Source organism: Neurospora crassa, linkage group V, assembly GCF_000182925.2.
Source record: "Neurospora crassa OR74A linkage group V, whole genome shotgun sequence".
Lineage (NCBI taxonomy): Eukaryota > Fungi > Ascomycota > Sordariomycetes > Sordariales > Sordariaceae > Neurospora > Neurospora crassa.
Window position 1 is genome coordinate 5355279 of NC_026505.1, and position 27993 is coordinate 5383271.

The following is a 27993-nucleotide window of genomic DNA, read 5'->3' on the forward strand; positions in this document are numbered from 1 at the left end:
CCATGTCACCATGTCGCAATGTCAGATTGCCTCTGCGCCTTCTGGGGGGGAGAGCTGAGTCCGTCCTCTGTCCGTCCACCGACGGCACTAAGCGTTGGAAGGCGGCGGTCAGTTGGATATATGCCGGTCGGAGTCGGTACTCCCTAGGTGGTTGTGTACATTATGTATTTACATCACGTATAGATGGTGGTACAAGCGAGAGAAACTGTGTGTGGTTTTGCTTGTTCTCTCCGTCTCCATTGAGCATCTACCCCTGGTGAAGCGATGCGTGTCGGAGAGTCGTTCCTGAAATTTGCTCGCTTTCTCCCTGAAATATCACGGATATGACTCTTATTTTGTTCAATGCTTGGCGGTGTAGCGACGCGCCATGTGGAGTGTACGAAACCTCTTTGGGTTTATTTTGTTTCTATTTTTCTTTTTGGCGCTGGTGTTGCCGACTTGCCGTTGCTGTGCTAGAGACGACTGACTGACGTTAGAGACCAAAGACCCCTCACAGTTTGAATTGTTCTCGAAAGTTTCAGCAAGTCCCTGATGACCGTTCTTTCTCGCACCACGCCATGGCCTATGCAGACCCTGTCGGCTGTTTTCCCGGTCCAGAATCTTTTTTTTCCCACCCGGCATCGACCACCTGGTGAAAAAAAAAATCCCCTCCCCCGGGATCCATCCGTGACCCATCACCGGCTCCATCGCAAAAAGGAGCTTTTCCCTAGGCGAAGCGAGTCTCCAGTTTTCTCAGGCACACGTCTTCCAAAAGTTGGCCCGAGTGCCGGCAACCCCGGATTCTGGGCTCGTGCGGTCAATGCTCCCGGCTTCGTTGTCCATTGTTCGATGAGGTCTATTATGCCGCTTCAAAAGTCCGAGTCCCGAACAAGGAAATAGTGAGGCACAGACCGCAGAAGAAGAAGGTATCTTGTTGCTGTCATCTCCCGCTAGTAGACACGGTTCAAACAGCTAGAATAAGTGTTAGCCCTGGATTCTTGTGGTGAAGAAGCAAGAGAGCCTGAAATGGGAACCGAATATCAGCTCAGGCCGAGGTGTGAGAGACCAATCATCTCTACACGTAATAGAGGAAATTTACGATGGAGTCAAAAAGGGAGGAAAAGCAAATCCTGGTGCCTCAACCAAGATCGTCGGTAAGATGGATCACGACACCAACGTTACCCCTCGTTTTCAACAAAGCCAAGGGGGACCGGGCGGTCCAAGTCACGGTGAAAGCAAGTCATGCGGATGAGTTGAGGAACAAGGTGACGGGAAATTGGAAACAAGCCCCCGATCCCCTCACAACAAAGCCCGATCGCAAAGCAGGACCACGTGGGGTCAGTGTCAATGAATTATGGGAGCCATGCTTTCACTTTGTTCATGCGAAGTGTCTTGAAGCCGGAGTCTGGAGGTCGTCAGAAAGTTGGAAAGGTAGCCGAGGGTCGAACGTTCAACACACAGACCAACCGACTGAAACCGAGGGAGGAAAAAGGGGGGGGGACGGGAGGCTTGCAATGAAAATCCGGGGTAAAGCTGTCGCCCTATCTCCCGCCTCTCAGGGCGTTCTCGCTCGCTCCCGTCCTGCGCTGATAAGGTGCCGTCCGATGGACTGTGTCAACGCCAACCGGTGGTCTGGGTCAACGAACCATCGGGTTTGTTTCCGAGATAAGGATTTCTAAGTTGAAAAACCGTGTTTCTTGAGTCTTGAGGTGTCGATCAAGATCTGGCTTTGTCATCCCTCGTGTTTTCAAGAATGCCATATTTCCAGCGGCACTGCGATCAATCTTTTTTTTTTTGGTGTGCCTTCATTGTGTGGTGTGACTGGAGAGGTCAAGGAATTCCTGCGTCTTCGGTTACACATCAACAGGACCCTTTCCTCAACTTTGGCCAACCACACGTCCCAGCGGTACACCACTACACCACTGTACAATACCTTCGGTCGGCTTTGGGATCGCTTTGCATTCTGCTTCGGTTGCAACTTGCAGAGCCTCTTTTTTGTTTTCCCTCCCTCACGTGTCCCTCTTCCATCTTCCTCGGTCTTTCCCACCAAGGACACTTCCAAGGCCAAGCCACATTCTTTCACGACCGCGGACCCCCCCTGCTCCCCTCTTCTTTCACGGCGACGGCGGCAGCACCTTCCAATGAACTGGGCAACTCAACCTAAACTGGGAACTTGAATTCTTTCAAGCGATTGGTGCAGCCAATGAAGCCAGCGAAGTGACTACGGTTGTCAACGGCTGAAGCATTGAGAGGGGCAAAAAAAGAAAAAGGTTTTTGAAGAGCACGCAACGACCGTGACGCCAAAAACGCCTGCCCTGGACCTTGGAAGCGCCGAACGACGACGACGACGAAACAAACCAACAAAGCAAAAGCCCAACGACGCCAGTCCGCCACACACACAAAGTCTGAGCGCTACACTAGCTTACATTTCTTTCTTAGCACACTCACTGGTGACTTGCAGAGGACTGAAAAAAAAAATCTTTTTTTTTTACTCGGTAAACTTACCAATCGTCGCTGTCGGTGTCTCCCATGACCAACCATGGATGACCGTTGACTTCTCGCCACCTCCCTCCCGTTCATCATGTCATTCATTCCTGCACGTTCTTCGAAAGAACATGGAAGAAAGTTCTGAAATTTCCATCAAAGACAAGATTTATGCGACCGAAACCAAGGTACCGATTTCGTGACTGACCGACTGACTAGCAGATTTTTTTTTTTTTCTTGCACGAACCCATTTCAGTGCAAGGAAGCGCGCAGTGAACGAACGGCGCAGTGAATGAATGAGTGGTGATTGTGACTCAAAGAGACGTCTTGCGCTCGTGGTCACCTTTCCCACTCAGCTTTTCCCATGTACACTACCAAGACTCCCGGGCTTGGCCATCGTGAAGTTTGACTAGATTTCATGCCGCAAACAGGTTTGGGAAATGGAGCATCCTTCTTCGCTCTTGACGGGACAAATTCGCCCGCTATGAACATGACCAAAGTCTTTGACAAGTTATGCACTTTTGCTAGCGAGGAATCTGCCCGTAGAAAAATATTGGTTCTACCATGTACTGCAGTTATTGAGAACCAACAGCAGTTGCGAAAGCCTTGATTGAGTCTTTGTCAGTGGATCTTGCGAGCTCGAGTCCGAGTCCGAGTCCGAGTCCGAGTTCGAGTTCGAGTTAAGTTTGCATCCGCATGCAAAGCACAGCAAGCAAACACGCAAGCTCAAGCAAACAAGGAGATACCACCTGCCAGTATCGCCGACGATGAGGCTCGCAACGATGAGAGACGGAGACCGGTTGCCACTGACATCGACGCCGAGGGTGTTTGTCGGTATATACATCCGTCTTGTTACCTGCCTCACTCCCGTCGTGCGTGGTGTGGCACGTCCCGTGTTTTTTTATATACGGTAGTATAGGCTTCGGTAGAAGAAGGAGCCGTCGTTGACTACCAACTTCACTCGTAGAAAAGGAAAAACATTCTGAATCACCAGAACAAGATGGCTCGATGATATGGTAAGAACATGCAGGCGGGAGATTCAACGATGTCTCCTCCAAGTACGTGGGTAACCAAGAGAGAGAGAGAGAGGGTCGGGATCTATCATTGATATCTGAAACTGCGGGTATGAAGATTGCAAACTCAAGACGAAAGATTACTACGTACTGTTCATCATCTTGTTAAGCAAAAAAGTCATACCCGATTCATAGTCTGAGAAGTTACTAACTAGGTAGTCACCTATCAATCCGGAACGCAAATCCCATTTCCTCATGGTGCTTTCTATATGCACAGACGATACAAGCATCTACATATCCGCCGACACTTCCACCTCCATACTCCATACACTATCTCCGTATTTGTTGAAGCGGGAGAACGCTGCCAAAATCCATCTTGGAGTCCCCGAAGGGATGGACGAGGACGGGACGGGGGTCATAGATGAGTCCCTCTTTTAAACGAATGCTTTGAGACGTTTAATGTCTTTCCATTTCGAAACACAACAACGCTTCCAAAAGGATGCGAACGACCTGACCTCCTCGTATTGAGTGTGTGAGGTATTGGGTCTGCATATGTTGTTGTAGGCGCCTGATTGGGGACCTTGCTGATCTCCCGTCGTGGAAGGACAAGTGAAGATAGATAGCTGCGAAGCAAAGTTTGAGCTAAGGAAATGTGGTATATTGAATGGTTTGTATTACTCTTTTTTTCCACAGAGGGGGGGATTGGGGGGAGGGGATATGGTGTCCTTGGGAACTCGGGGTGAAAACTTTCGAGAAGTAGAAGCACATCGTCGTAAAGTGACACGCTTCACAAACTATCGGAAGAGACGTAAAGTTGGACTTGTTGATGAGAAAAGCGGTAGATTATGTAGTGGTAGAGATCATCACCATCACGTACGAGTCTATGAGTGTATAGAGTTGAGTTAGTGTCATGGTAATGTTGATGAAGACGATTGAACACCATGCCTTCCCTATGATGGATTTCACTTGATCATTCACAATTCAACTTCATGTCGCGGAAGCATGAAGGTATCAGAATAGGCGGTTCTGTCATGACCTTAATAATTGTTCCACTTGAAAACCACAAGATGATCTAGTGTAAACAAACTATGTCAATCATCGCGGGAAACAACATTAACCGGTTGAGCTGGTATTCATCGCAAAATGCAAGACGACAACGCAAGTCCTGAGTACAGACTGGCGTCACTATAGCATTAGGTATCATCATGACTTCATATCTCTGCCATTACATCTGCGGTAGAAACAAACAAAGCACATGTCCACTCCGATCACCCAAGAAAAGCCCCCCTGAAGCTTCAAAACGTTCAATAGGTATCTCTGGCTAAAGCAAAAAGGCGTTAAAAGGAGGCAAAAGAACCTAATCTCTCTCAACTCCTTCCCAAGTCCCATCTTTGATTCTATCCACATTCCACTCTCCATGTCCTCACCCATCTCAACTAAACAGCTCCCATTGTCTTTGCTTTTTTACCAAATCCACATGTCCACGTAACATCCACTTGCTTCAAAGATTCGAAAAGAACAAGAAAAGCTAATTCATGACGCATTTCCAGAAGATCAACAACAGTAGCAAAAAACAACAACACCAAAACAGCATCACACTCAAACACCCCTAAACATCCTCACTACCAAAAACCAACAAGCCCCCACAAACTTGAACCCGCTCAGAACCGCCACGCTCCACAACACCACGCTCATATAAATCGTCGCCCGCTTCGTCGTCTGCTGCTCCTGGCTTCCTTCCTCCGGATCGATCCTTTCGAGACCAGCTGTACTCAACACCACCGCGCACAGCGCAAAGTTCGTAATCATCCACACCAACACGACCATCGATCTGACACCGCGGTAATAATCCATCTGCTTCTCCTCCAACTGCGCACTCGTCGGCGCCGTCACCGGCTTCACGTATTTCCTCGAGAACACCTGGAGTTCGCGCTCGTACGAGGCGTTGAGATCGCCTTCGTCGGGAAGATCCGTCTTACCCTGGCCGTCCTTAGTGTTGACAGACGGCAGCTTGTCGGGCTTGTCGTCACCCTTGGTACCCCATGAGATATCGTGGGTGTTGCAGAAGGCGTAGACGTTGAGGACGTTGGTGTAGGTGGGCGAGAGGAGCATGTACTGCACCATGGAGGTGACCATGTGCCAGGGGTCGAACATGAGGAGGGAGGCGATCAGCCAAATGCCGTAGGTTGAGACGACGGAGACGATGAGGGTGTAGAAGAGCTCGTTACGGAAGAGGTCGGTGAAGGAGAGGCCCTTTTGGACGTCGGTTTGGATGGCAACGACGGCGATGTAGATGGCTGCGAACATTAGGTAGCTGTGATAGTACTGTTAGTAAAGGGGCTTCCAAGTGAAATAAGAGAGGGGAGGAGCAAACGTACATAAAGATAATGGCCCAGAAAACAACCATACCCATGTACAACCGTGGAGAACCAGCCGGCCGATTACCCATGGATAAGACGAAGCATGTTATCAGAGTCACACCGTAGGCCCACGCGAACACGACGCCCAAAATCTGGCCGACAGTCCCTAAAAGCTTTTCGTCGCCCAGACCCGTCGTCAAGATCTTAAATACGAGGAAGAAGTTGCCAATAGCAAACCAGGCAAAGATCATGTTGACCGTCTGGAACACGAACTCGATGAAGAAGGCAATTTTTCGCAAGAAGGAGTGATCGGACCGGAAGAACTGGTGGAAGTGGACAATAGCATAGATAGCCGCGAAGAAGGAACCGTTGAGCCAACGACGACGCTGCAGAATCAACTCCGTCAAGTCGGCGGGCACATCGGTCTCACCCGTGGCCGACTTGACGTACTGCAGGATCCAATGGCAGTTGCGCTTCGTGACGAGCTCGAAACACAAGATACGATCCTCGGCGAGGTACATGTTGGCCGTGAAGATGCCGGCGTCGCCGCCGTGTAGCTTCTCACCGGCAAAGTACTTTTCCAAGGGGCCCTGGCCGTTCTTGTCGTTTTGCAAAGCGACGTAGCGGTAAGCGGAGAAGGCACCGGGCAAGACGGAAATGAAGCCAAAGGCGGATTCGAGAGGCTTGTCGAGAATGTTACTCATCTTGTACTCAAAGTTCTGAGTGGCGACGAGCGGGTTGATCAGGTTCTTGCCGCCCGTGCCCAACATGGCCTTGATCTCACCGCAGGCGCCGGCGCACATGGGCTCGAGATCGAAGGCCTTCCACAGATGGTAGATGGAGCTGCCACCGGGCTTAGTACCAGCATCGATGAGCACGCAGATATTGGGATCCAAAACGCGACCAAAGGCCTGGAAGAACCAACGATGCGAGTTGATCTTCTTCTGGTTCTTCTCCTTGAGACAGAACAGCATCTGAACGGGCTGCTGCTTCGGGATGAGCTGGACGACATCGTTCTTGATGGTCATGCCGACCTGGGTCGTGTACTCGTAAATATGCGCCGTGACATCCTTTCCGTTAACCTGTTGCTTGGCGATACCCTCCTGATAGACACCCATACCGGCCAACAACGCTCTCGTTCTCGGGTTGATCTTGGCACGACCGTCACTGACGACGCACACCACAATCTTCTTCCAGGCGTCCTTGCCCCAGGTCTTGCTTTCCGTCCGCTTGCACATGTACTCGATGTTCTTGAACACACCAATCATGGTGCGCGCAAACAGAATCTCGTCCTCGTTGTACATGGTCACGACAATGAAGAGCTCCGTGTGCCTAGGCTTGCTGAAGAGCTTCTGGCGCAGAGTGAAGTTCTCCTCGTAGAACTCGGAAGGGTCGCAGGTGGCAGCCGAGTATCTCATGTGGGTGAACTCGTCGCGCTCGCCGTGGGGTAGCTGGTTCAGCAGCTTTGGAGGGATGGGACAATCCAACACCAAGTTACCGCGGTACAGAAGCACCTGCTTGACTGTCTTCCACCTCTTGATGGGCGCATTGTTCGTTGGCGGTTGGGGTTCGTCGTGGTAAGGATCGCTCTGGCCGACTTGGGAATCGGTATGCATCAGCATGGGCCGTTGGTCGTCGTGCGCCTGGTAGCCGGCCACTGGGGGTGTGGGAGCCGCGGCATATGGATCATGGCCAACTTGGGGCTCGTAGGGCTGGTTGTAGTAGGCATCGTGGTGCTCTTCCGGGTTCACGGCGTAATCGGGGGTATAATGTTGGCCCGGGGCGTTGTATCCGCCCATGCCCTCGATCGGTTGCTGCTCGGCGCATTAGCCTCTTGTTCCCCACAGACATAGCAGCTATACTCACAGGAGTCTGAATGTGTAGCGCATCTCCAGGACTGTATCTCCCAGGGCCGGCCGGGATATCGAAGCCTTGCTGGTGGTGGTACGGGTTGTCCTCCAACTGGTAGCCTGGCTGTATGGGGTGGCCCGCCGGGGGCGCCGTATGCATTCGAGGATCCATTGGGTGACTTTCGTAGAAGTCGTCGTCTAGACAGTTGAAGAGAAAGTGTTAGAGTGGCAGTTTCAAGCTATCACCAGTGACTGTCTTGTTAGGAGGCAACCCATATGCGCGCCCGGACGCACGCGATGGCCAAGTCTGTACGTCAAGGCACGGCACAATGCGACTCGTTGCGGCAATGCGTATGTAAGAGCAAAGACTCAAGATGGGCTGTGTAGAAGATCACCACTGCCGTGCACTTGCGCCAGGCAAGTAACTAATCCCTTTTCTCTCTTGACAATCTTGAAGTCGTCCTGAAAAGTAAAGAAAGCTAGTCTGGGGTCTGGCCTCGAGATAGACAGGCCTCCAAGACTCTTGGGACCCATGAAGTTCCAAGGAAGCAAGGGGTAAGGGCCCCGAGAAAGGAATGTGGTTTGGGATATTGGAAGGGTCCAAAGGGAGTGGGTGCTAATGTAGTGACAGTCCCACTTGGGGTCTTGGTGTTTGTTTGATATCAAGAGTGATTCATAGCATAAAAGAAGTAGACTTGCCTAATCGATTGTACGACATGGTGCCGGGATTGAAGGAGGCGCTTAACGGGGTATAGTCTCTGGGTAATTACTCCGTGATCCCCCGGGGAAGTTGGAGGGAGAGATGAGTGTGTGGGATATGTCGATTCTCTCGAGAAAGTGTTGTCGATCACTGTTGAAGGTTTGGCGCGGGTCGGTGTTCGTCACAAGTCTCAGTCGCTTGGTATGTGTGGAATGCGCCGTGGCCGTCAAGGCCCTTCTCCCAACCAAGCTTCCTGTTGGTCTTCCGTCTTTATTGGAGCTTGCTCCCTTGGGCAGTGTTATGCCGCCCGTCTTGCTTGTTTGTTCTTGCAAGCAGTGACCGCTTACTTTTACTCGGCGGTTGACCGTTCAGTTCCTTGTAGTTGTCGAGACAAGCTACCGTCCGCGCGGCGTGGATCTGTTGATGGTTCGTTGACAGGGAAGGACGGGGTAATACGTCTCCTTGACTGGCGGGTAGGTGTTTGGGGTATCGAGGGGTAAGTTCGGATTGTGTCTCGAAGTGTACGGTAGCGGTTGGTAGTCAATGTTTCGTCGCCCAATGCCAATGCCGCATGCCAGATCTCGTTCCTCTTACTGGACCCCTTCTTGTCCGTACCGCAAAAAGAGACACGTGAAATCCAAGAGCAACAGAAAGAGGACGGGACGGGACGAAAAGAGAAAGAGAGAGGGGAGAGGGGGAGGGAAAAAAAAAAGAGGAAAATCTCGAGTTTCAAGCTGATGAATGTGGTGCCAGGACCGCGAGGACGCGAATGGCAGATGATCCCGTCCGGGGGGGTCGTCCACGGTCTAACTGGGGGGGCTGGTCGCAGTGGATGCCGTTCCTCGAAATCAACATGGGCGCACGGGGCTACAGGGGCCATGTCAAGGCCAATCAACGGTCCCTTTGCGACCTTTTCGCAACCGCCAAAACGCCCAAACACTCGCTCGCTATGGTGTCGTGGGTTGCCCGTTTCAGCGCCCAAGGGAGCCGAGTGACGTCGCTCCACTGACTGCTTTCCCAAAGACACAGCTCGTGATTGGTTCATTCGTCTCTACCAGTAGAGGTAGTTTGAGCCTCTTAAAGGGGTTCCACGGAGGGGTTGAAGCCTGCTGCTTAGCCTGGGCTGTGGGGGACTAGTCAATGAAACCTAGAGGTACCTTACCAGGATCTCTCTGCTTTATCTTTCCTTAATTTCTGGGTAGTCTACATATGTTCTTATTCCCATGCTCACTTTGTTCAATCAACCTCTCCGCTTCTTCATCCAAAGAGGCGTTGAGGTTGTCTGTCAGGATCATCCGCAGCAACGAAGCAACACGAACACGCAGCTTCCCGCCTAGGTGTGGTCAGAGCGCTCATCCAATGGGCCAGACCAGTCCGGCATCTCGAGTGCCATAGCGGTGGTCCACTTGGGGAGAAGTCGGGATACAATATCCAACGACATCAAATTTGCCGTCTCGACAAGCGAACCTCTTTCCCCTTGGGGATTCATCTCGTTGAACGGCCTCACTCCGGATCGGCACTTTTAGAGCAGCACTTTATGTGTTAGAGCAACTCTTCCCCCATCTGTGCTTTTCCACGAGATCAGCAGTGCCCGGGAAAGAGAGACATCATCATATCAATGCAGGTGTGTGCGCGGGAGGGAGCCGATGTTTTAGTCTGTACACTATGTACCATTAATACTACCTACGATCAATGTGTCTTTGACTTTGACCTGTGAAATTTGATATCGAGCATCACTGTATGTTTATGTTACAGACATACTCTATACCATACCTGACACTGTTCCCTTAATCCCAATTTCTCGGATCCCCTACAATCTCCTTCGAGTCTCTCTCTCTCTCTTTATCCAAAAGATTTATCAGGGGCAAAGCATGGAATGTTTGATATCGCACCGTCCTTGATGTACATGATACATTATATCTCCGTCGTGTGGAGCCACTTCATTTGGACAACAGCCTGGGACAAGCCTGCCCTGGCACAAGCTACAGGTACAGAGCTACCTACATAGCTGCCGGTCAGTGGTCCCTGGCTTCCTGTTGCGCGCGCGGCCAACAACACCAAACTTGGCATCGCGCGTTGGTCCGCCTCCTTTGGCAGTTCAAGTTGCTAGGTTGTTAGGCCCGGGTCTTGGCGTTTTTGGATAAGCGCCATGCAACTTGAACGCGAGGGACTGAAGCACCTTGGTAGTCGAGAAGCAGTCTTCTTTGCAAATTCAATTGGGTCGGTCATCCATGAAATGACAAAGACGAATGCGAACTAACCTAACAATTATTGCATTAGACATCAGCAACTCGGATGTTGGATGCCGAATGCGCGGGCAAGCAGCACAGCCTCTTCAGCGGCGATACAAGGACTGAAAAGACGTGCGCACATGAGTCCCTTCGCCTCTTTAGCTGACGACGACTTAACAACATTGACTCCAACGTCTCCAGGACGCGTTATCAACTTTTGATCAGCCATCAGCAGAATTGCCGACTCCGCCTGTCCGTGGCTCGGTGTTCCATTTCGGAGTGCCAAGTAAACTGAATCCTCTGGTCAAGTTATTTTTGGCATGCTTCAGCAGCTGCATCTATCTCAGCTTTGTGACATGTGCACGCCATGTCAGGTCATGCTGAAGGAGAATGCAAGACATGCATGCGATGAGCGTGGATGGAGGCCAAGAAAGCCCACCACGTCTGATATCTTGATTCTCGAGTGACATTGTCCAAATCGCAAGACAACACCAACATAAACATCGTGATGCAACCATGAATGCTTGATAGCGCTTTTGACCAAGTAAAGTAATTATAATCTGATATATAGCAGCTCCTCACTTCCACCCCTCACTCTTCCCCTTCATCTTTGGCCATCAATCTACGAAACCTCCTTACCCAACCTCTCCAACTCCTCCTTGATAAAGCTGCCAGCATTAAGCAACTCCGTACCACCATAAATCACCCTCCTCTTCGCACGATCTCCCGTCGTCGTTCTCGCCGCCCACTCCTGCAAATTGCTGTATTCGGCCGTGCTCGCACCGCCAACCATGAACACAATCGCCTCCGAGAACCCCTGTCTGCGTTGCCCGAAACTGGCCGTTTGGCCCGGGCCACTTGATCCTGGCAAGCCACCGGGCCCGCCCAGGGATGACCCGCTCCCTTGGGCCCGCATGGCCGACGGCTGGGGCATGGTGCCGCGCGCGTTGGCGCTGCGCGGGTCGAAGTAGAGGTAGTGTTCCGTCTTGGCGATGGCCGAGGAGCTGGCGGCCGATGGGTCCATGAGGGACTCGGTGATCTTGGTTACCGTGAGGTCGCGGTCTTCGGGGAGGAAGTTCTTGATGCCACCCAAGAGAGAGGCCACGTTATTGGAGAGAGCGCCCGTGGGCACGCCCGTCTCCTTGAGGCGGTCGGTGAGACGGCTGGAGATGGCGGAGAAGCGGTTGAAAAGGTCCGAGGACCCGGATTGTTGCTGGTTGGAGGATGAAGGATTATTTACCGTGGTGAGTTGTGTCATTTTGGTCGTGGCGCGGACTCTGTGTGGTATTGTTAGTCAGAAATGGCTGAAAAAGCCCAAGAAAAAAAAGGGGGGTAGCACGTACTGCTTAATGTAAGAGAGGCACGTTGTGTCGCAGCCCTTGGCCGCGAGTGCCTCCTCAAATTGCGTCCATTCCTGACGAGACACATCCTGTTCCGTGCTGAGGTACCAGATCACAAAGAGACGCAGGTAATCCTCAGGCTTGCCCTTGTCCGCCGTCTTGATCTGATCCAGCACTTGCGCCTTGGTTTGCTTGAACACGTTCTCCTCCAGTTGGAAGTAGTTATCCAACTGTCGGCTTTGAATCTCGCCAAGGATAGCAGCAAGGATGTTCATGTGCATATCCAAAGTGGCTTTTCTTGCGCGCAGTTCGGGCAAGAGTGTAACAGCTGCTTTTAGATGCTGAGCACTTGCACTCGAGTCTTGTTCGAAATGGTCCAAATCCCTAACGCCAGTCTTCTTGGTGAGAGCATCCGCCTCCTCCTTGTATTTCGTGAGTTCAATGTCGATGTCCTCGGCAACCTAAGCATCCTGGTTAGTAGACCATCCTCAGGATGTCCCGTCTGCACTTCCAGCTTACCTGAGGGAACGGCAGGCATGAGTTCTTGGCCCAGAAGAAATCATCGGCAGCCAAATCATACGTCTTCTTGTTGGTGCCCTTGGCCGGGTTATTGGAGTCCACGGGGCTCTCGATTGTGATCCGGTTCGATTCCGACAAACCAAAGACGTCGGCGCATAAACTCTGGTAGGTCCACGAGTGGGACAGCATGGGAATTAGGTCAATATTACGGTCCATGATAACGAGCAGGGGCTTTGGCGTTCCAGTGCTGGAAGCGGCTGCCCTGTGTGCCGAAAAGAGGTTGTCCTTGGAGTTGAGAATATGATCGCGAAGTTTTCGGTCCAATTTCGTTGCAACCATCTCAGCAGCAGCACCCCTGGGGCAGCGAATAATGGGAATGACGCCTAGTGTCACCACCACGCTAAACAGGCCGCTGACGATCCTGTCGATAACTCTGTCCAACTCCTCATCTTGTGTCTTTGCGCTATTCAACGCCCAGTATGTATGCTCCTTCTGCATGCCCAGACTGAACAAATCCGGCTCGGGAACGATAAAGTTGAGGTACTGGTCGAATATCTGGGCAATCTTCTCCGATGTGCCGGCGACAGCGGTTTGCGCCGCAAAGTCCTCCAACAGTGGCCGTGGTACCGAGGAGAGGAAGTTGATGCTGGCAGAGTTATAGAGGTTCTTCTGAAGATCATTGGTGATTTGCTGGAGGTTCTTGGCGTTCGGTTCGATAAGGTAGATGGCATCGACATCAGGAATCGGTTGCCTGTTGGCCGCGATGGAAACGTGTAGCGTGACGCCCATGGATCGCAGATCCGAAACCTGGAGTACTGGGCTGATGACATTGCGACCAAGCTCGTCAAAGACCAAGATCTTCCACGTGGGAATGTCCTTTAGCAAGGGGGCGGAAGCGGATTGGAAGCCATTCGAGTCGTCGCCGTCGGTCGGTTCGAGGGGTTGGTTGAGGTTCAGGAGCTTCTTGATAGACACTAGAGAGCATGTGTCAGTCCACCGCAAGACTGTCTGGCATTGTGACCCTTGGGGATAGGAAGGCAGTGGGACATACAGATCTGCTTGTCGCGCAGAGAGTTCCCTGGTGTTGGCGCCATGTCTGTGTATTAAAGTGATTGCTATGCTGGTCGGCAGGAAGTTCGTGGAGGAGGACTCGGGGCCGAGGTGCTGTAGAATACTGTAGGCTGTTGAGGCAAGTGGAAGGGAAGGTAGTAGCTCCCGTCTCGCTGTCACAGTGGTGGGGCGGCTTGTGATCGCGTCCCTTGAACCGAATTATCGCTAGGCTGGCCTCGAGTCGTTGGCCTTTTCGCAAACTTTGAAAGAGAGCCGCAACTTTTTAAAGACGAAAGAGCAAACGTGTTAAGATGTTACAGTACTGAGTCCAGAAGATCCTTACGTGTTCAATAGTACCTAGGTATACAGAAAGCTGACGTGAGGAAACAGAATATCTCCGTTGAAGCTACCTTGGGTACCTACTTCTGGAGGTATGTTGTCTTCTCTGGTCCGCAAGGTACCTGACATCTCTCCCTCGGCTTGGACCAGTGGCCTTTGTCTCCCAGTGGACTGTTTACCCCTTCCCTTCTATATCCGCTAACCTCCACTTACAGGAGGTGCCGCCCTGAGCTGAGAGCTTTCCCCCACAGTAGAGGTATGACGAGGATTCCGTTATCGTCCTCCAATGTTCGATTGACACCGCAACCAGCAAGTTGTGACATCTTCCTGTCTCTGTGGCGTTTACCTTTGACTGTTCCAGGAATGGATGATTGAGCCCGTGCGTGTCATCGCTGACAATTTACCATGTCGTCCGTCTTATTTGCTCTCGATTTTCCTATATCCGTAGAAGTGTAGAGGTATGATGGACAACTTCAAGGTCCAGAGAAATACCTTCCCTAGAGGTAGGTTGGTACGTACCTCTAGGTATTTTCAGTATGTCTGCTCCTGCCATAACCTGTCTGCCTGTCTAGAGGTAGGTAGAAGTAGCGATTAAATGGTAAGGTACAAACACTGCTGCAATTTCCCACTGATTCCTGCCCCCAGCTGGCGCGGACCCACCCAAAACCCAACAAACGGCCGGTTCCTCTTTGGTTCCAGGTATCGTGCCAGCGTGCTACATACAGAAATCCAACTTCCCAGGGGCACTTCCACCTTCACTTGCCACGCGCACTGACCACAGAAGCTCTTGCTACACGTGTGCTGACTTCCACTTCGTTGCGTGCCTGGGCCATTTTTGGAGAAAGGCCCGTGATCCGCCAGTGCCAACGAGCGTCGGCGGCCCGTGAGCGCTAGCGTGCCAGCCAGTCAATGCACTCCCGTCACTGGCAAACTCGTTGAGAAAGCGCCTGCCCACTGCACTCATGCACCCGCTTGCCCAGTCGCAAAGCGTCAGTCCCTTTTTATGAACGGCGGAACGCACCTGATTTGCGCGACCGCTGCTCACGTTCAACTTTTTTCCTTTCAACTCCCGTCGTCACCCTGACCTGACATCAGCAGCATCTCTCCTTTCTTCGACGACCAACTTGTCGCCCTTGGTCGCCTTGTCGCATCGCCCATCGTCGTACTTGATAGTCGCGTCCTTTTCTTCGTACATCTTTTCCCTGTTCTGGCAAAGCTGTAGAGGCGATTTAAACGCGCAGGTTTTCTTGACGTCTCGGGCGTTTTTCTGCTTGCGCGACCGTCATTCGGAAGTCGTCTCTTTCCCTGGCAGCTGCAGTCGTCCGATCGACCTGCGGCCCTGGCTTTTGAAGATTAATTTCGTTACCTGCCTGCTCAGCTGAGTTCAAGGTCGGGACCTCTCCATTCTTTAACCCGGGATAGAGAGGAAATGCTGTAGCGAACTGCGATAATCTCATCGCTGTTGTCTTCCGCGCACGCGTGGGGGAGATTCGTGACGAGTTTGCGGACGCATTCAGGCACACGTAACCCACCACCCAACAAGGAGCACGTGCCCCAAGGCGTCAGAACATCACGATAAGATCGTGACGAACACATTCAGGGTATGCATCATCTTCACCTCTTCCCCAGTCCTAACACCTCGAAAAAAAAAACAAGCACAAAGACCACCACTGTATTTTACCATATCACATGTCCTGCATCTGCCTGTTGAATCAAGCAGTCTGGAACCCGCGGTCAATTAAGGCTGTGAGTGGTCAAGGATTGCGAGATTTGCAGTGCAAATCATGGGTTTCGTGTTAACCAAAAGGCCAACAAACCCTTTCACCAACATCGACCAAAAACGGTACAAGTAACCTGGGCTACCTGCCACAGTACCTTGCGTTTAATCCTTCTGTCAGGTGAAAAGAGGGGAGAGAGCAGAGAGAGCAGAGAGAGAGAGAGAGAGAGACATGTGCGGGGAGAAATGCAAAACCAAACAACGACTTGGGGAGAACAACAACAGTACCTGGAAAGGGCAATCCAGAGACTGCACAATCCCATCTTGATTGATATGCTGCGGTCATTTGATGAGCCTCTGGCAATGGCTATCAATGACACCCGGATCTATCAGCCTCGCCCCCTGGTTAATTGTCCCATGCACAACCTGAGATCCAGATTTCACATCTGCTGTGTGGCAAGCAGGCAGCCCAACAAAGACACACCTTGGCCTGGCTGGAATTCCTGGGAGAAACCTAAAAGACAACCCTGAGTGGATGGTGGCTGTTAGTGCTACGGGCAATACGCATTCCGAACAGCGACTGTTGAGCGACTGCCACAGCACTGCCAAGGCCTGCGGGTCATGTCACTTCCTTAACAGCACTACTGCAACTGTCTGAACGGTGCTGTGCTCGCAGCCCCGCACACCTCACTCATCCACGCCCGACAACCCCACCGACGGGACTTCAACCGCGCAAGTGGAAGCCGGCCCGTTGATGGAATCCGATTCACATTGAAGACAAAACCTCACCTCACCTTTTGTGTCCTCGGCAACACTTGATTTGAGACGGTGGACATCACGGCAGCGGAATATTCGACCAAAGCATCGAATAGCAATAAACTTGCAGCAAGCTCAATCAAGTCGCGTCGTGTGGTTTTTAGACAACCGCCGCGGCTGGCAACCTTGGTTGATTTCCCTGCGCTGTCACCCTGGACGGTACCTCGACCACTGTTTACACGTCCATCTTGAATGCCAACGCTTTCCCCGCCGCTACCAGGGGCAACCAGCCTCGACAACATTTCGACTTGCACCACCACACCACAACACCACCACCACCACCACCACCACCACTATCACCGGGAACAGTGCATTCTGAAGCGCTCTCCTGTGAATCAACATCGATATCGACATTAACTTGTCGCTGGACTTTGCTTGGTGCTGGCGGCCTTGCATAACGCTCCCTCCAGATTTCTTTTGTTCTCTCTCTCAGTCTCTCTCTCAGGGTCTCTCTCTCTCTCTCTCTCTCAGGGTCTCTCTCTCTCTCTCTCTCTCTTTCTCTTTTCATGACTGAAATCTTTCTCAGATTTCATTCAGGACATGTGCGAGCTGGTTTTCTCGCTCATTGTCTGCCACTCGTTCACGCATTACACTTGGACTGCGGGCAACTTCTCAGAAGCTGGACTCTTTACCTGACGCTGACCCTCCTCTTGCCTCGCAGAACTTCACAGGCTAAGCCGCTTCCAGCTTGGCATTCTTCCTGATTGGATCAGCTAGCGCATTCTGTGCCCCACCACTCGACGTTGGAGACACCCCATCCGTGTAGCAAGGCAGCCACTCATTTCACACAGTTTCCGGACTGGTTGTTAAGGACACACCTTTGTCTTGTGCTTTGACACACCCACTATCAACGACAAAGTGAGTTTCGACTGAGAGTATTCTGCTCCAAATTTCCCACTGGATTTACTTTGTCCCTCTCGTACAAGTCGGTCGTGTAGATCTGGACCGGTGGTGAAATGACTTGCACCGCATGAGCCCTCTTGACTGACCACCTTGATTCTCCTAGCCCGTTGCTGCCCCTTTTTTCGTTTGTTTGGATTCTTCCTTCTTGAGCTGAAGCCAGCAATCATCGTCCTCGCCAGTCATGGACGCCAGCCACAACAACCACGCCGGGCAATGGGATCCCAACTCATTTGCGGCAGAGAATCCATGGGAGCAACAGTTCGCCTTCACTTCTGAGCATGGGCACGAGAATGTGTATCACACCCCTGGTGCTTTCATCGACCCTCCACAGCAGGTCAACCCGCAGCTGGCTGGTCATGACACGCAAACAAATGCTTATGGCCACTACGACTACTACCCTCAGAGTGAGGCATGGACTGGGCCTAGCCCTGCATCTGCCCCTTATGCTCAGGAACCATTGACCCAGGAGCATTATGCACCTGCCCAGGCGCACCCACAGCACCACCACCAACAACCACCACAGCAACAACAACAGCACCCATATGGCAACCATCGCACAATTGACAGCCGGTTCGCTCTTGTTGACCTCCCACAAGAGAACGAATACTCGAACCACCATATTCAGATTCCCGAGAGGCAAGAAGTAGTTCAAGGTGGTTTTGCCCATGGCGCTGTTCCCCCCAGGCAACAGTCGGCAGATGGCTATCTTCAGGGACATGTCTCAGAGCAATGGCAGAGGGTACCAATGGCGAGCTCAGGCTATGCTACGAATGGAGAGTACCAAAATCCCTTGGCGATGCCACAAGCTGTAAATCACCAACAGCCGGTTGTACATCAATCACAGCAGCCGCCTCAGCATCAGCCGCAACATGTCAGTCAGCAGCACTCACAGCTTCAGCGGCAACAACAGCCATCGCAACCGCAATTACATCTACCGCAGCAGCAGCAGCAGCAGCAGCCGCCGCCTCTACAACAAAGGCAGACGCCCACGCCCATTCAGTACCAGGCTGGCCATGGCCCAGTCCAGGGAGGGCTCACGGGCTACCACCAGGTCCAGGGTCACCATACCCCCGAGCCTCAATCAAATCAAGCTCACTTTATGCAACCTGTTAACGGGCAACATATCCAAAACCGCGCTTCTGTTGCACAAATTCCCGCGCAGCGAGCCACGGCCAGCCCCAGCCCACTAAGTCACACACCAATTCAAAGCGCACCTATACAGCAAAAGCCTGCCCAACCACCGGTGCCGCAACCTATCCAACCTAAAATTGCTCCACGTTCCATGGCCCAGCCTGCAGTGCAACATATGGTGCAGACGCCCGCTCATCAGACTGCTCAACCGTCACAGTCGACACCACAGCCTACGCCGCAGCCCACACCGCAACCTCATGGACAGACCATTTCGCAAGCCCCTCAACATCAGACAATACCACAAGGGTTTGTCCAACATCAGCAGCCTAGCCAACCTCAAGCCTTTCAAGTTCCGATCTCACAGTCCCAGCCCGTTCAGATCCAATCGTTCCAGGCCCCGGCGCAGGAACGGGTGGTTCAGGCTCAGGCTACACAACAGACTGTTCAGTCTCCCCAAAATAATGTGATCTCGGGCGTAAAGCGACCTGGTGATGTGCAGGAGATGCAAACCCTTGCCAAGAAACCGAAGGTGGTACAACCAGCCTCCAGTATCGCGAATCCCCAAGTCATTAGCTTCGCAAATAATAACTCGGCGAACCCTGGCTTCGTACCGGATGTAAATGGGCAAGGCGATGGTGGCGATGCTGCCGGTCTTTTCATCGTAGATGAGGATTTGATTGACAAGGCAATTCAAAAACCGGGTTGCACTATCCCAGGAGTGCCACATCTCGTCATTGATGAATCTCCGGTGCAGCTCAAGAAGGGACCACCAACCAAGCGTTTCGTGACCATCGTGGCGAAAGCGGGCAAAGACCCTCTATTCCCTGGTCTTGAACGTGGCTGGACCCCGGCTGAGTCTCTCAGCAACCATGCCGAAGCATACCAAACTGCCAAAGAGGTGCTGGACCGCCAGAGAGCAGATATCAGGCTTGATATCGAGATGAAGCGCGCAAAGACTGAGATGCCGGCCGACTGGTGGAAGAAGCTCTCCAAGGGTGAACTTGGAACGGATGCCAAGCAGCGAGGATCGCCTCCGCCTGAGCCTACCCTGACAGCCGTGAAAGCATCCGAGCTGCTTCGCCTCCATCCAGCTCACAAGAAAAACAGGAAGGTGATTGTACACACGAGTAATGAATTCGGTGCATTTGTTGCAGATAAGATTGCTGCTCTAAGGGCTGCACCAGCATTTGAGAAGCTTGTCAAAGATGTTAAGAACAAGGGAAAGGGTTCTGCTACCCTCAAGCCTGCTGCAGTTGAGACTTTGAAGCAGTCTCTCCAGCCGTTCAAAACGGAGCTTGAAGCAGCCATTGTTGAGGGACTCAAAGTCGGAGACCCAGTAATCCTGCGCATGGTGGGTGAAAGGGGTATACTGCCCGTTCGTCTACTCAATCTTCTGATCCAACTCTTCAACCTTGGCGAGGCTACCTCATCGTTGGCCAAGGCCGCTCTTCGCCTCTTTGGTTGCTTTACAAGCCTTACGCCAGAGCAACTTGAGGCTTGGAAATTCCAAACCACAAAAGGCAAGCTTGAGGGGCTGGGTGATCCTGAGATCAATGAGTTGGTCGCAACTATCATTGCAAATGCCGAAAAGAACGCTGGGAAGGAAAATCCTGCGGCCAAGTCAAAGAAAGAGGCTAGCAGCGATGCTAAGAAAACTCCTGCCAAGACAACAGTCTCAACAACCAAGAGAGCACGTGAGGATGATACCAATGGCGATGCACGCACGGTCAAGAAGCCTTCTACAGATGGTAAGCCTCGGGTGACGGCCACCTCGAAGTCTACTAGCGATGTCAAAGCTCCATCTACTGGTTCAAAGACGCCTCCAACTACAGCCAAACCAGCTCTTAAAACATCGGCTACCACACCTGCTACGACCGCGTCCAAACCCCGTGCTTCTTATCTGCTTCCTGGCAAGGCCCGCCCATCAGCAAAGCCAGTCCCAAAACCAGAGCCTTCAAAGGCCGAACCAGCGAAACCGCTGGTCAAGGCAGCTTCTGCAAAACCATCTACCGCGCCGTCTGCGATAAAATCCAATGCCCCTCAGGCGGTATCCTCAGCTGGCAACTCGGCGAAGGCAACAAAGCCCAAGGAAGAGCCACCGACCAGCTCTAGGTTTGCGGCACTCATGGATGAGATTGCTGCACCCAGGAAGGTGATAGCAGACGCAACACCTCCGGCGGAGTCCGCCCCTGACCCGAATGAGACGGAAGAACAGAGGAGGCGCCGCTTGCGGAAGGAGGAGCGGAGGAGAAAGAATATGAGGGTCGTTTTCAAGAGCGACGATCAACTATGCCAGATCAAGGAGTACACCCTATTTCCCGAAGAGATGGGCCACCGCCAGTCTCGCGATGTCCGATCAGATAGCAAGGACAAGCGTGAAGGCATGGCACTCAAAAAGGGCCATGCGGGTGAGCTTCGCCCTTGGGAGGAGCCCAACTCGGTTGATCTGGAAGTTCTTCCGGAGGAGGTGCGCAAGGAAAGCTATGTCACCATGGGTGGCGTGAAGACTTTCCGCACCGAACAACAGGCGTTCATGGAAGATCGGGAAGCCAAGGAGCTCATGGTCATTTATACAGACCCATCGGATATTCCGCCTACGCCTAAGTCGCCTGCTTACGAGCCTTCGCTTGATGACGGCTCCGGGTCTGATGTTCAACTGCCTGCGGGTCTGGAGTATGATGAGCTTCGTCGCAGAGCTACCGATATGAAGAACTTTGGTGCTCACCGTTCAGTTTATGAGGCCAAGGCTCGGCTGGAGACTCAGTCGAGCCCAGGCTTTGCTGACTTCACCGAGACGATGAAGTCGCTTAACTCGATCACCGGCCCGTATGCCGGGTATCCTATCCCTGTACAGCAACCAACCGCCGTGCACGTAGCGCCCGTTGCTGCGGCTAGGCCTGAGGGCATTCCGCCTATCATCGTGCCTGTCACAAACGAGCCGCCGGAGGTTCGTGATCAGCGGACGTACGAGCTCATTTCCTCTGAAAGGGTCCGGTACTACCGCGATCCGGAGCCTTACGATCCTGCGCGTCCCAAGACAGTACGTCGTCACGATTACACAGATCCTCTAATTCAGAAGGCTGCAGACTATGTGGAAGAAATCGTTGAGTATGTTAAGCGGGCCGTCCCTGAAGTCAAGCAACAACCTGTTCCGGCAGTTCCTATTGTGCCAGCTCAAGCTTCATCTCCAGCCCAGGCTGCTCAACCAGCGGCAGCCCCGGTAGACTACAGCGCAGCCTGGGCACAGTATTATGCCCAGCAAGCTCAGCAAGGACAGCAGCCGGATGCGCATGCCCTTCAACAACAGCAGGCTTGGTATGCTCAACAACAGCAACAACAGCAGCAGCCAGGCGCCTTGGGTGCCTACCAACAACAGATCGCTCAGCTCGCTGCTCAAGGCGTCGATGTAAATGCCATCATGACTGCTCTCGCAAGCCAATCCAACGCCAACCCCCAACAAGCCGCCGAGATCCAAGCCCTCATCGCCACCCTAGCAAGCGGTGGTCAACAACAACCCAACCAGCCCGCCGACCGTCAAATGACCGAGTACCTCACCTCCCTTATGAATTGGGCGGGCGGCGTTCCTCACACTCAACCTGCCGCTCAGCATGGCGGTTACGACCCCTACCAAGCTGGTCAAGCCTATGATCACAACGCTCGTGACAGCCGTGATCGCGACCCTAACTCTCGCGACCGCGACAGCAGTGGTTGGGACCAGCAGCCGCACCACGGAGGCCGCGAAAACTTCCGCGAACGTAACGACAGTCGTGATGGCGGACGTGACGGACGTGATCAACAACAGCAACAAGGACATCATCGCGGCGATAAGCCCCACTGGAAGAACAAAAAGAACCGCGGTGATCGTAACGGCGACGAAGTGCCGGATCATCTCAGGGGCATCAACCGCAGTCTGATTGGCACGAAGCAGTGTACTTTTTGGGCGCAGGGAAAGTGTGCGAAGGGTGACAAGTGCACTTTTAGGCATGATTGAGGGGAGTTGTAGAAGCGGGTATAAACTTGATTGTGCATCATTGAGGAGAGAGGATGGGGTGGCGCAAGGTTTTAAGGATTGAGGAATGGATTTTGGGATGACTTTCAGCATATTAGAATGAGAGTCACTAGACAGATGAGGAAAGACGAAGAGAGCATTTCGTTTGCTGCATCATGTTATTACAAGCAAAGCGAAGCCAGGTCAAGAAGGACTGAGATATATTGAAGGAGGTTAGCTTCTTTGCATCAAAATGTTAATATATCACTTGCTATCGAAGATTTGTCAAGAAACAAGAAAAGATGATCACTACCATGCTTTTTAAGTCAAGAAATCACCAAGTAAAAATATAAAAAGCAGTATAATGAAGAACCGGAGCACTACTGAAAGTAAGAAGAGTAAGTAGGCTTTCGGATATATTAGATAAAACCAGTTCTTAGATAACCTAGGTACCTAGGTAAGTCTTGCTGGCCGGCCGGACGATGTTTTTCTATTTGCCAGAGCGCGAGTAGCAGTAGCAGTAGTAGCAGTAGTAGCAGTAGTAGCACACATCTTCATAAATCACCAAGCAGTCCAAAGGCAACTAACCGACACCGTAAGTCCGCTTCATCTCCTCCGATTTCTACGGCCGGTATATAAAAGGTTATTGCTTGGTTTTAATACACTTATCCTATCCTATCCGGTTTCACGCTTTATTACAAAAAGAATCTGTGTGGGCACAAATGTGGCTGTGACAAAGGAATATCCAACACCACCTAGTTGCCTCAAATATTGGTCGTAACAGTTAGTTGGTATTACCGGGTGTGATCATGATAATGATAATGATAATGATGAAAGACACTCGTGTTTTTTTTTTTGTTCTCCCCTGCCTACCTAGGTCAGTAGTCTATCCAAGTCTTTTCTCTGTTGTGGTCCAGACGTACACTTGCTTGTTCAGTCTAGACTATACTTAGTTACTACTTTTGTTTCTAAAGGAGGATTTGTGCTTTAGCTTTGCTGGAGATGGTCAGGATGAAGACGTTTGATTGTTCAGAATATTGAATGATGTTCACATACGTTGGTTGATATAACGGTTATGAACGATATACTTCGTATGGCCTTACACTTTAGATTAAACTTGGCCCGTCTCGAACTGTTGTTTCATTGATAGGTATGTACATACCTCTAGGCAGGATAACTTAAGACTAGTACCTAGGAGGGAAACACTCGGCTTTTGAAGAGGGAGAAGAGAGGCTCGCGAAGGCACGAACTGGCCGGCTCATTACCTGGTTCCCCTAACTTATCCATCTTGAATTGTTAGCTTGCTCTGCTTGCAACTTCTTTCGAATACATAATCTTGAGAGATGGCACGATGGCACCGTTGTAGCTACGATGATTCCTGGCTCAAAAAAAGCACGCCGAAGATACACTCACTGTTACGTCTCGCCTTTCATCTTCAATCAAGATACGAGGTGACTGTTTATGATTGGGAAATCCAGCATTAGTATGACATACGAGTGTAGTAGACACCCAAAACAGACAACAAGAACGGGGACAGTGGTGCTAACTCAAGATTATTCGACGCTAAACTACAGTGGTTGATACCTGAGTACCCAAGGTCCCTTGCGATGGTGACCATACAATGGTTTGCGTATAGTAACCTAGAACCGAGCAGCCATTCAAGTAATCGACTTGATACCATCGACAACACCAGATAGGGATCGTCCGCCATGGTGCTCTTGTCCTCGTCCTTGTTCTTGTCCGGGATACTCGCCAGAGTGAGCCAAGAATTAATGGGGAATATACCATCGAACTGTTTGCAACACCAGTGCATCTAGAAAACCAACAAAGAAAGACCATGTGAAAGTGCAACAGCCAACAAGTTGTGCCCATATGGAATCCGAACAAAGACATTGACCAAACCCAAGATCCCCATACCCACATCCTTCGACCTTCTCAACCGTCCAAAGTCTCCTCAGCCATGCAAGGCCTCCTCAACTACTTAGAATTGGTTAAGCCGTCCACTGATACCTCGAAAAACGAAATCGTGAGCCAAAACTCAGACAAAGGTGGGTGCAGTATAAACCAATGCGCCGAACATCATGGCACCTGTAGCTACACCTCCGAGAGCAACATAGCCGACCCGCTCGGCAATATTGCGCAACCGTTGCCTCTTGGTTGGTCTATCGCCGCCATCGTCGTCAAGGCGAACAGTCGATGTAACGACCGAGACAGGCAAATCGAGCGACTCAACTGTCATTGTAATTGCTGTCGCTGCCTCAGTAGAAGGTTCGATCAAATCGCCAACCTCCATGTCCTTGTCAACCTCCACGACTTCCTGCAATTCCTCCCTCTTGTTTTCGCCACTTGCTTCGGGCTTCTGTACTTCGCTAGCTTGCCATGCAAGGTCTTCCTCGGTGCTAGACGAGATGGCTTCTGCCTTTCTCTTTCCTTTGCCAACTGGGGCATTCTCATCCATAATATCGGAGATAGCAAGGCGTGAATACTCCCTAGTGACGGGTGAAGACTGCATTATGGTCATCCTGTTTTCCTTCCGAGCCTCAAAGAACTTTGCTTTATCAGATGGATACCAGGGAGCTTCTTCCATTTCCAAAGGTCCATTCAGTGGTTTGTTGATTGGAGAAGTGTCATCGATATCTCCCGCCGATTTGTTCGACTTGGGAGTAGCCAGCTGAACGTCGCGAGGATGAGTGAAGGATAGAAACAATGGAGAATCGACAGGGTACGATGCTGGCCGCATATCCGCAGGAGTGGTGTGAGGGACTTGAAGGATAGCGCGATCAATGACATCGTCCTTGATATCTGGAGTGACAAGGCGAGCCGTGCTATGGTCCTTGTAAATGATAGATGATGGACCAGTCACAACATTGCTGAAGTCTGGCATGGCCCAGTTGCTAGAAGGCTCCCTTCCATAAACTTCTTCGGCCTCTGACTCTGCATCTGAGTCCTGGCCAGCGGAAAAATCCGAATCGGACTCAGAGTATGGGTAATCGTATTCAAAGCCTCTTTCAGAGGAATCGCCATCTAAGACATGGTTAACAACTAAACCCAATTGCGGATTTCAATCAACACTTACCACCATTCAAATCTCCACCACTCACTTCCGAATTAGCGGATTCGGGCTCATACTCTGGCTCATAATCAGAGCTCATCTCAGAGTCCCAATCATCATCATCATCATCACCAAGTGCAGCGTAACACTGCGATGGAACGGGGTGTTGGGATATGGGGACATGTAGAGATGTGCTGGGAGCTTGAGATGCAGTGGGTTGAATGGCACCGACGTTCTGAGGCCAAACATCCTCTCCACTCGATCCATAATTGCTGCAGTTGCTGTCGTTGCTGCCGATAGGGCTCTTCGGAGATGGTATGGAGGCAATGTCTGACTTTGAGTGCGAGCCGTGATTCTGATGGGAGTCGTTGATCTTATCACTATGGCACAAATCGCTCTCGTATTCATCATCCTGGTCCACATCGATAACCTGTTTCCGAGGGTCTGTGATGACATTTCCAGACCCGACAGGGTAAGTAAGGTCAATCACTTCACCCTTCCAGCTTCGTCCCGACAGCCCACGTGCCGCCGCTTGGGTGCCCGGCGGCTCTATGTTCGAGTCTTCGTCCTGGTACTCCATGTCGGAGTCTGATACGTCGGGAACTTTGAATGTACTTGAAGCCCTCGGACTATTCCATGTCAGCATCGTCTAATGCAAAAAACAAGGGCAATGAAGCGTTTTCTCGGTCGTTGCGCGAGAAGCAATGTTTGAGGTTATGTTGCTGTTTGCTAGGGTTGTGAAACTTACCGAGTAGTATCTTGCTCTAGCTTCGCTTTAGGGACCTCGATATACTCTAGACCTACTTTGACGATTGTAGGGGGGAAAGTCGTTTTTCTCATGACATCCACACCGAAGCGAATGTTGTCGCCGTCCTTGATCTCGACTTGCTCGTCCTTTTCAAGTCGCTGGTCGCTTTTATTTATGTACGTTCCGTGGAGCGACCCAAGGTCCCGCAGTTTCAGCCGCTACAAGATAGCCATTACATATTAGCAAAGGAATAGGCAGATGGGCCCGCTGGGGAGGGAGCCAACCTTCTGGGTAAAATCAGCGATGATCTCAGCGTGCTGTCGAGACATCACCGGGCTGTCGTACCACCCGTTCTGTGAACTGGGTACAAATCCTTTCGCTGCCAGTTTGGAAGAGCGGCCGATTTTCAATGTCGGATTCTGCTTGTCCAAGACGATGTACCGTCGCGAGAACGGATGGTCAGTATGCGGATGCTGTGTCAACGAAATCGAGAATGCTGGTAGTAAGTTAGTACCAAGCCATCCGAGGACTCGGAGAAGAGAGGAAGGAGGGGTTTCTAGCCCTAATGAGTAGGTTTCGAATGGACGTACCAGGCAAATTGCCAGTCGAGGCCGGCTCAGAATTCGTGGACATTGTGGATGTGCGAAAGATGCAGTCGCTACACCGTTTCCTGGGGAGGGGCTGAACAAGTAAATCCTGCTTCTTGTCGGGCAGAACACCGGACTGCCCTGGTAGCTGCAGAATTCCTGTTCAAGGCGAGTCAATTAACCGCAGAAGAGGTGATACCCGAGGTTCCGGACTGCTGGTGTGTTGAAAAACCGGTCCAAGGCAGCAGAGCGCAGTACCAGATACGATGTCAGAAGCAGCACAGACCGAGCCGAGGATGTGAGAGAGTTGAATGTGCGTGCAGTGAACGAGCAGTGATAGTGGGGTGAAACGTGCTCTCTGGGTCGATGTGAACTCGAGGTCTGGTGCAGGTGAAGAAATGATGACCAAACAAGACGCAGCAACGCAGAGGTAGAGGTAGGTAGCTACAGATTGCAGCTGGAGCGCGGGGTCAATGGTTTGTTTCGCAGCGAGTCACAGGATGGTCCTCAGTGTTCAAGAGGAGGTTAAGTTAAGTTGTATCTGGATGTTTGAACAGGTCGGAGCAGGAGGAACACACTCAAATCAAAATGGATTAGTTGGGTTGGTTCATTGTGTTCAGTTGAATAAAGGAGGTTGCGACTGGCAAGAGAGACGGATTCGGTCGTCGCACTTTCAAGGGTGCTTGCCCAGGCGACCGCCAACTTGCACCTCAAATGGGAAAGAGCACTCCTCCTTAGATAGCGGAAGTGCGGGGCCAGGGGGGTGCCTGATACACCGACCCGGATAGGACCTATCGATCTGGCCATGTCCGCCTACCTACCTAGCACTTACCTACTTATCTATCTTCTTCTCGGCTGTCTCTTACTTACCATTGGTGATATCAACGTGAATGAAATGATTCGTCTTGATTATCGTGCTTGGTGGCAGCAGATCACAGCGCTCTTCCTTCGTCCACCATGCCGTTTACCTTCCTTAGTGGAAGTATACTCGAGCCATCGATGGAAGTTGTACTGGAGCCGCACAACTATACTTGGACCGCATTTGCGAGGCACCAGGCTACCAGCAGGCAGGCAGACATCGAGTGGGAATGGACGGACATATGCGGTTACACAAGCTTGACTTCTTTCCGTCGGATCTACCTACCTATTTGTGCTCCGACCTGCCCCCTTCCCCTCCCTTTGGTCC

At 51.6% G+C, this 27993-nt stretch overlaps 4 protein-coding genes across 4 annotated transcripts; 1 reads left to right on the plus strand and 3 right to left on the minus strand.

The window, feature by feature from the left end:
* Positions 1-4641: 4641 nt before the first annotated feature.
* On the minus strand, positions 4642-9111 carry chs-3 (chitin synthase-3). Its single transcript, XM_956149.2, has 4 exons — positions 8386-9111; positions 7703-7884; positions 5855-7650; positions 4642-5790 (listed from the first exon to the last, which is right to left on the minus strand). Exons 1-4 carry the CDS (start codon positions 8402-8404, stop codon positions 5076-5078), a joined length of 2712 nt encoding a protein of 903 aa, XP_961242.2. The 5' UTR covers positions 8405-9111; the 3' UTR covers positions 4642-5075.
* A 1508-nt stretch (positions 9112-10619) lies between these two features.
* Positions 10620-13962, minus strand: NCU04252 (SNARE docking complex subunit). Its single transcript, XM_956150.3, has 4 exons — positions 13528-13962; positions 12477-13450; positions 11961-12418; positions 10620-11894 (listed from the first exon to the last, which is right to left on the minus strand). The coding sequence occupies exons 1-4, from the start codon at positions 13568-13570 to the stop codon at positions 11240-11242; spliced, it is 2130 nt and encodes a 709-aa protein (XP_961243.2). The 5' UTR covers positions 13571-13962; the 3' UTR covers positions 10620-11239.
* A 780-nt stretch (positions 13963-14742) lies between these two features.
* On the plus strand, positions 14743-22737 carry NCU04254 (hypothetical protein). Its single transcript, XM_956152.3, has 3 exons — positions 14743-15466; positions 17060-17256; positions 17405-22737. Exon 3 carries the CDS (start codon positions 17483-17485, stop codon positions 22421-22423), a length of 4941 nt encoding a protein of 1646 aa, XP_961245.3. The 5' UTR covers positions 14743-15466; positions 17060-17256; positions 17405-17482; the 3' UTR covers positions 22424-22737.
* A 1150-nt stretch (positions 22738-23887) lies between these two features.
* NCU04255 (hypothetical protein) lies at positions 23888-27499 on the minus strand. The gene is made up of 5 exons (XM_956153.2): positions 26811-27499; positions 26505-26716; positions 26221-26438; positions 25497-26101; positions 23888-25444 (listed from the first exon to the last, which is right to left on the minus strand). Exons 1-5 carry the CDS (start codon positions 26851-26853, stop codon positions 24459-24461), a joined length of 2064 nt encoding a protein of 687 aa, XP_961246.1. The 5' UTR covers positions 26854-27499; the 3' UTR covers positions 23888-24458.
* Between the last annotated feature and the right edge of the window lie 494 nt (positions 27500-27993).

Excerpts from the sequence above, each read along its gene's own strand:
- NCU04252 (XM_956150.3), bottom strand. The coding sequence starts at position 13,570 with ATGGCGCCAACACCAGGGAACTCTCTGCGCGACAAGCAGATCT. Across the intron at positions 13,451-13,527 it reads TCTGCGCGACAAGCAGATCT|TGTCTATCAAGAAGCTCCTG; the intron begins GTATGTCCCACT and ends CATGCTCTCTAG. Across the intron at positions 11,895-11,960 it reads TGCCTCTCTTACATTAAGCA|AGTCCGCGCCACGACCAAAA; the intron begins GTACGTGCTACC and ends AATACCACACAG.
- NCU04255 (XM_956153.2), bottom strand. The coding sequence starts at position 26,853 with ATGTCCACGAATTCTGAGCCGGCCTCGACTGGCAATTTGCCTG. Across the intron at positions 26,439-26,504 it reads TCGCTGATTTTACCCAGAAG|CGGCTGAAACTGCGGGACCT; the intron begins GTTGGCTCCCTC and ends GCTATCTTGTAG. Across the intron at positions 25,445-25,496 it reads TGGTGGAGATTTGAATGGTG|ATGGCGATTCCTCTGAAAGA; the intron begins GTAAGTGTTGAT and ends ACCATGTCTTAG.
- NCU04254 (XM_956152.3), top strand. The coding sequence starts at position 17,483 with ATGGACGCCAGCCACAACAACCACGCCGGGCAATGGGATCCCAACTCA.
- chs-3 (XM_956149.2), bottom strand. Across the intron at positions 7,651-7,702 it reads CGCTACACATTCAGACTCCT|CAACCGATCGAGGGCATGGG; the intron begins GTGAGTATAGCT and ends TGCGCCGAGCAG. Across the intron at positions 5,791-5,854 it reads TTCTGGGCCATTATCTTTAT|CTACCTAATGTTCGCAGCCA; the intron begins GTACGTTTGCTC and ends GTACTATCACAG.